At 35.5% G+C, this 13,055-nt stretch overlaps 2 protein-coding genes across 2 annotated transcripts; one reads left to right on the top strand and one right to left on the bottom strand.

Annotated features, from left to right (window-relative positions):
• Nucleotides 1-672: 672 nt before the first annotated feature.
• Nucleotides 673-4,126, top strand: LOC142531142 (pentatricopeptide repeat-containing protein At1g80270, mitochondrial-like). The gene is made up of 3 exons (XM_075637204.1): nt 673-822; nt 1,701-2,283; nt 2,780-4,126. Exons 1-3 carry the CDS (start codon nt 788-790, stop codon nt 4,028-4,030), a joined length of 1,869 nt encoding a protein of 622 aa, XP_075493319.1. The 5' UTR covers nt 673-787; the 3' UTR covers nt 4,031-4,126.
• Nucleotides 4,115-12,267, bottom strand: LOC142531151 (microtubule-associated protein 70-1-like). The gene is made up of 11 exons (XM_075637213.1): nt 11,889-12,267; nt 7,384-7,469; nt 6,979-7,044; nt 6,681-6,851; nt 6,389-6,559; nt 6,138-6,293; nt 5,876-6,022; nt 5,389-5,460; nt 4,761-5,294; nt 4,469-4,611; nt 4,115-4,337 (listed from the first exon to the last, which is right to left on the bottom strand). Exons 1-11 carry the CDS (start codon nt 12,085-12,087, stop codon nt 4,325-4,327), a joined length of 1,758 nt encoding a protein of 585 aa, XP_075493328.1. The 5' UTR covers nt 12,088-12,267; the 3' UTR covers nt 4,115-4,324.
• Nucleotides 12,268-13,055: the final 788 nt, after the last annotated feature.

Here is a 13,055-nt window from a genome sequence, read left to right as displayed (position 1 = left end):
TTATAGGCTTTTATACTTGTCGTATCCCTTACCGGGAGTGTGGGATGTCGTCTTAACATCCTCCCAGGATTTATAACAAGTTTATGAAAAATTTATTTTTATTATTTCTAATAATAACATTATATTGTATATTAAATAAATACACAATAAATAAATAACAGTAAAATAAATATAATTATTTTTGTTACCTTTTTCTTCTGTTTGGAGCTTGGAAAAGTATGTAGGACTTTTAGAGCTTCGTGCTGATAACGTGTTGTGAAAAAGTAAAAGTTTATGGTAAAAAGTAAAAATCTCAAACTCTCAAAATTTACCAAACTACACACTTTATAATATTTTTCTCTCTACTCAATTGTGATTTTCTTCACAAATGAGAGATCTATTTATAGGAAATCTTTACAAATAATTCAAAAATAAAATACATCATTACCTACATCATCACACACTAATTTTCAATATTTACAACTCTTATTTTCAACATTCAAATATTCAACATTCAAATATTCAATACTCACATTTTAAATATATTTTTCAACAATAATCACTTTTATGAAGTATTGTGCGTGACACTAATAATATGATAAATGAGTTAAAGGCTAGAGGTCTTGACCCTTGAAATAATTTCCATTTTGTCTCATATTATATTTTTTGGAATAGATGTATGAAATTCTACATTAAAAAAAAAAATCACTTTTTCCCCAAAATTAATTGTCTGAAACAACCCCCAGTTCTGTACTATATGGGTTTACTAGGTTTCGGGCAAAATTGATTTAGGAAATCGACCGTCAGCATGTGGGCACTACGCAGAGCTTCTGTTTATCTCAGGTATCTATGTCTTCTTCTTTGTTGCGAGAGTGCTGTTTTATGTGTTCCTTTTTCATGGGCCCTTGGAGAAATGTGATGCAATGCCAAAGCTACATGCTTTAGCCACAATATGTATCTTTTGGAATGTACATTTATGGGGTGTAAGATGATCATGATTAATTTAAATCTTCCATAGATTTTTGAGGAATTGTGATTAACTGCGTATGTATGGGGCGCCATTCGTCTTCTGTGTAATTTTTCTGAAAGGTTTGTTCTGGTGAAGTTGCTGACTTTTGGTAGATACATCGAGGAAGAAAAAGAATCATTTTTGTTCTCTGCTGGGGAGTGTATTTTACTCGCGTTTTAAGTTTCGTTAGTATCTTTTTGTTGGCAACGTGTCACATATGGCGGCGTTTATTTATGATCAGATGATGCGGGGAAATGATTTTTTGTTTAATAATAAATTTCGTGTTCTTCGGGGAATTTTGCCGGGTGAAGTATGTGGTGTTGGACAAAGAAAATGTTCACCTTTGTTGTCTTCATCTTTGTATATTATTTTCAAATATGTAAGTTTAAGTCTATAGTTGAGGGGTTTTGACTGATCTGCTGTTGACACTCCTGTCAATTTGCAAGACTGTTGGTTAAACTGGAAGAAAGTGAGTTAGATGTTTCCTTTTGATCATCTTATCAAAGTGGTAGTTAATTTTACCCTGGTTTTGAAACGGTAGCTTTACTCAACTTTCAGGCTCAATGGCAGTGAACTCTGGCTTTTTAGAAACTGGTAGTGTCTGTCACAGCAAAGAAGACCAGTTTGTGATTGTATCATCTTATTTGTGGTAAAATGGGAAGCCTTGTCCAAAATGAATGCTTTAATAATATATACCTTATTCGTGCCGTAGGCATCCAGGTTTAAGCTCAGGGAGCACTCGAATAAGCTGTGTGCAGTCAAAAATCTTAACTTGTTGTTTGGAAAATTATCATGCTGGATTGATTGGACCTCAAGAAAATTTATTTGACGAAGTGCTATCTACCACGAGATTTTACTACACATCTTCTGTTTCTTTGAAGTCTTGTACAGAAGTTCATCCTTTTTCTTCTCAAGCCGGTCCCAACAGCCATGTAGAAGATGATGATGACAAGTTGGAGGATGGTTTTTCTGATCTCGAAACGCCATGTGGTTTAGTTCAAGAATCTACTTCTGGAGATGAGAATAGTGATATGTTATTTGAAGGGGATGGTTTTACAGATGACGAGGAAAATGAGTTGGAGGCATCGATTACTGAAGCTGATGCTGGAAAGAAAAGATCTCCCGAAACTAAACCTACTTCAACGTTAACTAATACTATCCTAGCTGCTCTTGCCGTATCGATGAAGGAAGTTTGTGAGAAATGGGTTGAAGAAGGAAATGAAATTACTCAGACAGAGGTATCATTAACCATGCTTGAACTTCGGAAACGACGGATGTTTCTCAAAGCATTGCAGGTGGTTATTCTTATAGTTTATTGTATGATGTTTATTTTGTTTACCCTTCATCTTTGCTTCTCTACATCTTGCCAACAAATAGCGGCAATTTTTTGTTTAGTGTATTGTCTTTGGTGTCTTTTAAGGGCATATTAAGGTTTTGTTTGCAAATGCTTTAGAAAAAGTGATTATGAACTTTTCTTTTACATAGTTGGGCAACTTTATAAAAGAAAAAATTCATCACCACTTTTTTTTAATCATTTGCAAGCACGGACTAAATCATTCTCAGAAGCTTCTTCATGGGTCTCCCTGAACCATCGATCGTGATAAAAGTTAAGAAAAATTCTCCATTTACCACCCAAACTTGAGACTTTATATACACGCCTTAGATCCCTCCAGTGGACCTCGTTTTGTAGTTTAATTAATGGACTCATATTGATGAGTCAATGCATGCTATATCTTTTAATTTTAGGAGATTCGGAGTGGCACTTACGTTGTTTCCCTTCCAATCTTGCAGCTGTCTGAATGGTCGGAGAAGTCAAAGCGTCTTTATTTTCTTGAGAATAATTATGCTTCTCGTGTCGATTTACTAGCCAAAGTGCGTGGTCTCTTACAGGCAGAAAGATATGTCAAGCAGATTCCTGAATCTTTTAGAGGTGAATTAGTCTATCGAACTCTGTTAGCAAATTGTGTTGCTGCTACCGATGCGAAGAAATCCGAGGAAGTGTTTGCTAAAATCAAGAATCTAGGATTACCTGTTTCACTTTTTTCTTGCAATCAGATGCTACTTCTATACAAGAGAAGCGGTAATGAGAAAATTGCTGATGTTCTGCTCTTCATGCAGAAAGAGAACATCAAACCATCTGTATTCACCTACCAGATTTTAATCGATATAAAGGGGAAATCCAATGATATATCTGGGATGGAGCAAATTCTTGAGACAATGAAGGCTGAAGGAGTGAAACCTAACAATCACATGTTGGTGTCCTTGGCTCGGTACTATACTGCTGTCGGGCTAAAAGATAAAGCCGACACCATGCTAAAGGAGGTCGAAGGAGATGATATAAATGAAAATCTGGGAATCTGTCGGGTTCTACTCCCAATTTATGCTTCACTTGGTAGGGAAGATGAAGTTGGGAGAATCTGGAAAGCTTGTGAATCTCGTCCAGGGTGGGAAGACTGTATGGCTGCTATTGAAGCTTGGGGACAGCTCAGAAAAATTGAAAATGCTGAGGCAGCTTTCGACATAATGGTAAAAAAACTGAAGAAAAAATCTGTAAAGCATTTTACTGCTCTTCTTAAGGTCTACGCAAATAACGAGATGTTTGCAAAAGCGAAGAATCTTGTGAAGCAAATGGAGGCAAGCGGTTGTTCCCCTGATTCACTGACTTGGGATGCACTTGTTACGCTTTATATCGGAACTGGAGAAGTCGAAAAAGCTGACAATATTCTTGAGAAAGCTGCTCAACAAAGAAGGGGAAGGCCACTGTTTAATTCATACACAGCAATCATGGATCAGTATGCAAAAAGAGGGGATACACATAATGCTGAGAGGTTATTCCTGAGGATGAGAAAGGCTGGCTACACTGCACGACTTCGGCAATATAACACACTACTTCTGGCCTATAAAAATGCCAAGGCTCCTGTTTATGGGTTCATTGAGAGGATGAAGGGCGATGGTCTTTCCCCGAGTAAATCATTTACCATGCAGGTGGCTAAGGTCGATGCATTTAGAAAGCCAAATGTGGCTGATTTGCTGGAATTATGAAAATGAATGCTCTTTGTCCCAAGTTTGATTCGAACTGAATAAGGTGTTAGATTATGTGTGATATATTATTAATATATTAATTATGGCAGTACAGAGGAGTAGAAAATATCATGAATCGGAAGAATTAAATTCTTTACAAAACTTGAAATGAGCCAATAGAAGTCCAGGATGGGGGACGTTCAAGAGGGAAGTAACTTAGGTCACTGCTAACAAACTTACTGTAGTTTAGATAAACAAGATCTCTTTATCGTGGCATAACAATAGCAACTTATAACCGGGGGTGGGTGGGTAAGGTTACCGTCCAGTCCTGAAAAATATAGCAATAATGTCATCGGTATCCAATGACAACAAACGAACCTCGTGAATTTGAGTCCTTTAATGTGAATTGGGGGGAACACAACAAAAAATGAACCAAATATCATGGCATGACAAGTGTACCTAATATGCCGGTTCCTCGGATCATGTTCTTTAACGTTACGTATAGTCGCAACTTCCTTTTCCATGGCAGCAACTTCTCTGCGCATTTTCTTGGCCTCGACTTCCATTGATTTGTTTAATGTTTCAACTTTCTTTGTTAGCATCTGTGAAATTCCAATGACAGAAAGTTCAATGCTCAGAGGTACAGAGAGGCGTGGGAGTTGTCAGGAAACAAATGTCGCAATTGGCTCTCCTGTTCTCAAATTTTTCTATAGTCGAGTGTCTTTCTTTAAATAGCTGTCAGGAAACAAACCTCGATAGCGTCATCTTTGTCCTTCATGCGTTGGTCTTTTTCATGGCTAGATTTTCGCAGCATTGTGACCTCTTTTTGCAGCATATCATATAGCATTCCAGAGACGTAGTCATGGTTTTCCCTTTCCAACTTCTCAGTCAATGTATAGCCATCCCCATTCTCACATGGAGTAGCTATTATATTGTTTTGGCCATCTTTGCCAGGGGCGAGTCGATTATCTTTCTCGCCCATTTCTGCAACAATCCTATCACCTCGTGTTAACCTGCTGTCACCTTCAAATGCACTTGGCATAATGTTTACCTGCCTCAACAATGAATTTGAACTGATGATTGTACGGGATGACTTAGATAAATTTAGTTTTTTAGATTGGAAGACGTTCGAGGATGGTATGGCCAAGTTTTCTGCTCCTCCAAGTGACATCCTTCGTGAAGTCCCACTAGTCAAACTTTTTCCTTGTAAAGAAGCACGGGTTGTACTGTTGGAACGAGGTTTAAGTCTCTCCTCCAAAAACTTAAAGCGCGAGTAATATTTTTCCTAATCAATTGTTAATAATGAGGATTGAGTGTTCCACTGTCATCTCGACCAAGTAAATAATGGTGGGATGTACAAAAATTACCTATTTTCCTACCTTCAACTGAGCTTCTGCCTTGACAGCACGATCCGCAATTGCAAGTTTATCTTTCAGCTGTTGCATTTCTCCCTGAAAAATTCTAAATCATCAGACTGCTTGCATCTAAGTAACTACATACAATGGTTAAGATATTCCCTCCATATAAAAACATAATAATTAAATTTAATCATTAGCATCTTCAAACCAAGGTCCTCGGTTTAAGTCACGCCAGTCCTAAACATTTAAAAGAATTGTTCGCCAAAACATTTTCTTTATTCATAATCCACACTCCAAACGCTTGAATTATGTCCATTTGAGTCTCATTCATTTGTTTCACCGATTTCTACTGAATCGGGTTGCCAATGACAGGAAATTGGATCAGCATTATTTAGAGTTCCTCAACTTAGATTTGGTTCGTCTGTTTTGCAATCACTGAACTGTACCACTACCACTAATATGATATCAATTTTTAGCAAACGTTTCCACTCAAAGTTAGATTACGCACCTGGTAGAATTTTCTTTCTTCCAGCCATTGTTTTACTGGCATTACTTTGTCAGATGCATCTTTCCAATCATTTGCAACAACAACAGCAACACGATTTGCTGAAACCTTAGCACGAGCCAGTTCACGATCCAGGATCCTTTTTTCGTCCTGCTCAAGCTTTGCAATTAGCAACGACCAAAAGATGCACACGATGGCAAAATGCTTGAGGCTTTAAACACAAGTTATTCACAAAAAAGAAAATTAAAGAGCAGTTAGCCTTTACATTTATTTCTTGCACTTTTCGCTGGTAATCCCGTACGGCATTGGCTGCTGCACCCCCAGCCAAAACAGCCTCCTCAAGCTCACGAACCGTCTGTGTTAGCTTCTCAACCTCAGCAACCTTTTGCCTATGCATTTTATCCAATATTTTATTCTCCTCCTACAAAATCAAGAAGTGTTTTATCAGAAATCTACAGCAACACCTGAAATCAATTTACGTTTTTCTACGCATCAACTGCTCTAAAATAGTCACACCTGGCATATCTCGATCTGTTTCGCCAGCTCTTGATTTTTGTTCTCTAGATCATCAACCAATGATGCTTTTGCTAGAGCAATCTGAACTGTGTGTTGTGCTTCCAAGAGAGCAGCCTCTTTGGTTTTAGTGAGTCGATCAAGAGATTTGTTGTCTTCTTGTAGCTTTGCCACCTAAAGAACCAAAGTCCACACTTTTCCAATCACAAATTTAACATTCTTAATAAAGAGCGGCAAAATTATTCTTGTTTAGGATATTCAGAAGTAGAAAATGAAATTGGTGCTTGGTAAGTACCTCCGATCTTGCAAGCTTTAACTCAGCCTCCAGAGGAGCAATTATTGCCTCTATGGGAGGCATCTCATCGTCTCTCTGCTTAGCATGTACTCTTCGAAGAGTGGCTTCTGCAGCAAATTGTGCAGCCAGAGCTTCTTTTTTCTCTTCATTAGTTTTCTTAATTTCTAGGTTCTGAATGAACAAGTGAATGCAGAATTATTTTTTTCAGTCTTCTTTAAGCTTCAATATATAAGCAAATCTAGGAGACAGAGACAAGTAAACAAGAGCCAATACCAGAACTCAAGTAACCGTATTGTACCTTGCTTTCAAGTTGAGCTTCCATTGTTTTTAACTTATCATCTACTTTCTTGAGCTCCTCAGTAAGCTAAAAAAGACAACATATCAATGAGCAACCTTTAGCGAGGAACTTTTCCCCGTGCTTATCAAAACAACCAGCTCACCAAAATCCAAATACCCAAACCATAAAAAATAGCCAGAAACAAGAAATTCATTTAGTCTGCAATTACTAAATAATAATTGTTCAGAATATAACTTACAAATGTTCAGATCAGTGTCTAACTAAGTGACCATTCGAGAATAGTCTAATGAAGTGACCAACAAGTGATAGTTTCTGTTTATCGCTTACAAAACTGCCCACATAATTTTACAACATATTCATAGACATCAAAATATATATAAGTATATAACTTATGGATAAGCTTACCTCTTCAACAGCCTTCTCTTTAAGGCGTTCGGAACTCTTCAATGCTTTGATTTCTGTGTGCCTCTCTCCCAGTTCTCTATCTTTTTCTGCACATTTGCTACATTCTTTCATATGAATTCCGAAAAACTTCAATCTATGTTACTTGAATTCCAGAGTAAACCAAATTCAAGATAAAATTAGATTATTAGCAGTTTACACTTACATTGGCTTCATGAAATTTCTTTGAATATCTAAAATACCTTTACGTTTGAATGATGATACATTTTATTTTGGTTCACTGAAAGTATAGTTATCATCTCAGGAAGTGGGTACTTTTTGCAACTTGTAATGGTATAATACAAAGCTCAATACAACTTAACGAACTTCAGCTTCATTCTAATTGAGTTCCTATCTTTCCAAAGAAAAAGAATCTCCGAAGAAGGGAATTCTTCAACAAGGTCTTAGCCAATAATCAAGAATAGATAATATTTAATCTTTAAACCATATGCTAATTCACAGCCACTGTATTAGGTAAGAATGAGCAGCACATAATATGTACTAGAACTTTGAGCAACATCGTCAACCTTATAACATTAAATTCATTGCAATCTGCATATTGATTCAGTTATTCTCCATTCAATTCTTAAAATACATATAAATTTACATAAAAAAATATACAAATATATGTATATACATATAAAAGGCTCGCAGTCCTATTTGTTCTTCCATTCCGTGACAAAAACACCCAGTAAATAGCCCTCAAATGGTGAAAGATGCATGAGGGTCACATAAAACAGGCCATTCAACATATACTAACGAACAGAAGGTATGGGAAGGACATTGCACGTTGCATGAATCAATTCATGAGAGAATGAAAAGTCAGAATAAATAATGGTTTTCTACATCAATAAGAATTACTCGTGCTAATTAGACGGGCTAATATGTATCCATACATCTCAAGTCTCAACCCCTTCTCACATTCAAGATTCAATTTTTAGAGGGTCGTTTTGTATAGTTACAACAACATTAATTATTTCATCCTCTTATATTTAATTCTTCATGTTTCACAAATTCGTAGGAAATTTCTTAAACACTTTTGGAAGAAGATAGATGCAATTTTTGTTTCATATATTGTTTTCAATGTAAACATTAGTGATTTCAAATCAATAATTCTTCATTGAATCTAACAATCTTGATGCTTTCATTAGAATGTGAAAGAAGTTTCTGTGTAATGATCCAAATCCTTATTTTGAATGAAATATGATTTAAGAGTTGTTAATTAAGCATTATTAAGGAATAGATAATTCGGGATCAACCTGTTTAGATCCACCGAATTTAAAATGGATCACCCAATCTACTTCATATTACATTATCCTGAGAAATCCAACTAGACGAATAAGATTATAGCACGTGACTGATAAGATTGATTTCAGATCTTTTGAACTAGTTCGGATGTAGCCTATCAAATAGAAGCCGATTTTTTTCCTGCACCGCTTCCTCCTTCAGCTAATCTCTCTCGAGTTCTAGACATATACCTTAAGTTTTCTAACCAGTTTCTAGGGTAGTTTAGTGTCGGGAGCTTCAGAGCGGAGGGGTCGGTGAACCGGGATGTAGATCGAGACATCATCAACGGGCTGACAACAGACATATATATAAAAACCTAAAGCCTTAAATAATGATTTAAGGATCATTATAAAGAATTTTGAAGCATGTTTGGCAATTCAGGATCTGGATTGATGGTGATTTCATTATGTTAGTATTGTCAATGTTCAGACGAATAAGCTTTCTGTCGGATTATTTTAGTGTGGTATGTGACGTACCGACTGAGATATCCAAGCGTAATATACACACTTATATGCTGCATTTATCTGTTGCATGATACATGTTTCACTACTCTGGCATATTATGCATGACATATCACGTTGGACCTGATATCTTTTGAGATATATCTTGTTTGTTGGGGTCGCTCAGCCTGGTTCTGTATCGTGGACGGTTGGGCATTGAGAGCTACAGTGTCCGACAGGACTCTTGGGCTCTGATGACCCTGGACATTGTAGGTCCACGTCTTGATGGTGAGTGTGAGAGCCAAAACATGCCTAGGGTAAATCAGAGACCACGCACTCAGGCGCATCTAGACTGAGCATGAGATTCTTGACTTGATCCTTGATATCCGAGCATATTGCATTTCACATGCATCTTATCGGTTTGTACACTTGTACATTCTCGTATTAGGCGATTGTCGCTTACGTACTTATTTTAATCTTGGGCACCCCATTCCACGGGATATGTCTTAGGTTGGATGGTTGGAACGGCCAGGGCAGTAGCTAGAGCAGTTGTGTTTTCGGTGGTAATCCAGTGGAGTTTTTATTTGGTTTCTCGTATTCTCGTTCAAGATTATGTTTTCGATATGATTGTATTAACGTTTTAGACTGAGATTATAGTTCTGTTTTCATTTGGATTGTAAGATGATTAAGTTATTTGATTTCCGCTGTTTAATTTTTGTTATCGAGTTTAAATTTTGCATACTTATTAGTCTGTTTCGTAGTGGTTCTCTTAATATCCTCGAGCATATCGCTCGAGCAGTGACAAGGAATGATCCTCTTTGTCCAGAATCCAATTGCAGAAACTTTAATGCCGTTGAATAAGAGTGAAACTGAGCAGGTTTATGCTTCGAAAATTTATCAGAAAATGTTATCAAACCAAAACATGTACTTCAGGAAATGTATATTCAGCAGTTTATCATGTAAAAACTACGGAAGTACTGTTCTATACAATACACTAATGTTTTATCCTCACCTTTGAATTTTGATATTCCGTGTTTCTGCAATAATTTGGTTAATTTGATTTATCTTTTTCTCAGTCTTCTGAAATAGTTTTGATTGTTTGTGATGATTAAGGAAAGGATGAATTTATTATTTATTTGTTCAAAAAATTAAACTTTATTATGCCTGATCAAGGCAGGAAAACCGATTCTCTTGGACCCCGTGAACTTATTTAATGTGTCTGTCGGAGTCCACTAATTTACTGTTAAGTTACTGAAGAAACACTTTTTTTATGCGTTGCTATATTAATGCTCACAGGAGTAACTAAGATATTATCAAGACTAGTGCACCGACGCACATATTGCGTGGTTGTATAATATTTTTTATAATTCATTTGGTTTATATTTAAATGAGAATCAAAGTATAATTTTTTATAATTCATGTGGTTTATATTTAAATGAGAATCAAAATATAATTATAAGAAATAGTGAGAGACTACACTGTAATTTTGATATATAAATTAAAAATTAAATAGAAAATAAAAGAATAAAAAAATGACCTCAATAAGACTTGAACATATAACTTATTTCTAAGAAACAATAACTCTATCCGCTATATTACATATAACTTACATTAAAGTTTTAATATGACACCAAAATTAGTTACTCTAAATATCTCAAATTTAATAGAATAATATAGATAAATTGTTTAAATCAATATGAATCATTGTAAACATTAATTCGCATTTGCTAGTCTTATGCACTTAAGAATGATTATTTTTATATTATTTGTTTCCATATTATTAAACTTGTATTCCTCTGTAAAAGCATGGGAAAACTAATTTTTCACAATCAGAAATTTTCACTTTTCACTGAATCAGAGATAATCTCCCACGATTAGGAATATAAACTACACAGGGGAAATAATCAATATAAGAGCTGCAAATAATGTATAAAGGAAGATACAACGGCAAAACGACGTGGAGCCTTCAAAATTAACTTTACCTTCACTCATCAACGATTCTTTCCACAAGAATGTGAACATTATTCCATCTTCTTTAAATTTTCAGAGTTTCAATACAAAAATTATTCCGAAATCCCATTGAATTATTCCACCATTCACAAAGTTCTGCTTGTGAAAATTGAAAGCTAGCATGGAGGCATGGACCACATTTTTAGCTTTTGGATTTCAAAATAGCATGATTGATCTTATGTCTTTCTATAAACGACAAGAACACAAAACACGGAAGACCTTCATAAACAAACGTCCATATATTATATACAGACCCCTTCAAATTTGAATTTCGAAAAGGACAAATCACGAACCACAGTCTATAATTATTATAAAATAATTCACCACTGATACTAATAGCTAGAATAGTAGCTTTTCTTTTTTTGGTTTGCCGGCTACAGCGTTAGCGGGTTTACGGTTCGCCGGATGCAACCTGAAGATAGTTATTGCGGTTTTTTCCTCATAAAAAAGTAAAATAATAGAACAGTAGGTAGCAAATTAATATAGTAAAGGAGCTACCCAATTTAAAATTGAAGCTCCATTAAAAATTATAACTTGCACTAAAAGTTCTAGCTGGGCCTCCGATTTCAGCCGGAGGCCTACATATTAGCCGTGAAGCAAACTTTACCGAAATTTTGGAGAAAAATTTTAAAATTTCCCATTTCCGAGCAAACAAAACATCTTTCTTCCAAAAAAAACCCGACAAGTTCCCAGGAGTAAGCACAATCTGACGCACATGGCAAAATAACATACCTCGGCATTCGTTCTCAAGGCGAGTGAGCTCCACGCGCACTGGATCAGAGCCATGAAGCATCGTAACAATGTCATCCACCTCGGGAGCAGCTCGGAAGTGAGCCACGACCGGCTTTTTCTTAGCCTTGAAAGAAACCGGTGACGTCAGGTTCTGTATCCCCTGTTCTCCATCACCGCAATTCTGATAATAAGTCCCCATGAAATCACCAATCTGAACACCTAAAACAGTATATAGAAGAGAGTTCACACCAATTCCCCTTCTTCTGGTCGGAATGCACGCAGAAGAACGCTTATATAACGGGAAATTTATGTATGTATAGATAGAGAGAGAATTGAAAGGTCAGTGGGATTGGATTCGCAGTAGAGAGAGAAACTGGTGGCTGGGATTTATATAGGGAGAGGGGACTCGCCGTTTAGGCGGGGCTTTAATAAACGGTAAATTAAGGATTTTCTACCCACACATAAAAATAAATTTTACTTTGAAATCAATATTTTAATGGTATATATATATTTAAAAAAAGCAGGTTAACTTGATTCATATATATATATCATGAAAAATAATATTTTAATATAAAATATGATTTTTTTTATAAATTGAATCGGATAAAAAATTTATCTCACAAAATTATTTGGTGAAACAATAACACTTGAATATATTAATCTATAAATTTATATTATATTAATATGTCTCTTTTTTTTTTGAGTAAATGTTAGTATTGTCTTGGGGATTTAGCAGTGTAAATTTTGTTTTTGTTGTCCAAAAAAATCAGATATTTTAACATAAAATTAATTTAGGCTCACCACTCATACAAAAAACGTGATGCATCTCAAAGATAAAATTCACACAAATTAAAATAGTTGAATTATGTATCTTCCAATATATATGTACACACGGATATAAACGTTATCTTTTTAATTTTCTTTCAAAAAATTAAACATTTTTCTCACTTCATATCACCAGTTCCATTAACGAGCTAAGCATTTTCAAATGAAAATTCAATAATATTTTTAAGAGGTTGTAAGCACTTTTGTAGTAGTCCAAAAAGACATGAAATCCAATCACATCCACATTTGAGAAAGTTAAGTTCATAACAACCACTATTTTTTGCTTTTTACAGTGCAAAAATAGTAGTTTCCAAATCAGAATATGGACAAATCGGATTTGTT

Source organism: Primulina tabacum, chromosome 2 (assembly GCF_025594145.1).
Source record: "Primulina tabacum isolate GXHZ01 chromosome 2, ASM2559414v2, whole genome shotgun sequence".
Lineage (NCBI taxonomy): Eukaryota > Viridiplantae > Streptophyta > Magnoliopsida > Lamiales > Gesneriaceae > Primulina > Primulina tabacum.
Note: the sequence above shows the minus strand (reverse complement) of the source record. Positions and strands in the feature narration are given on the sequence as shown.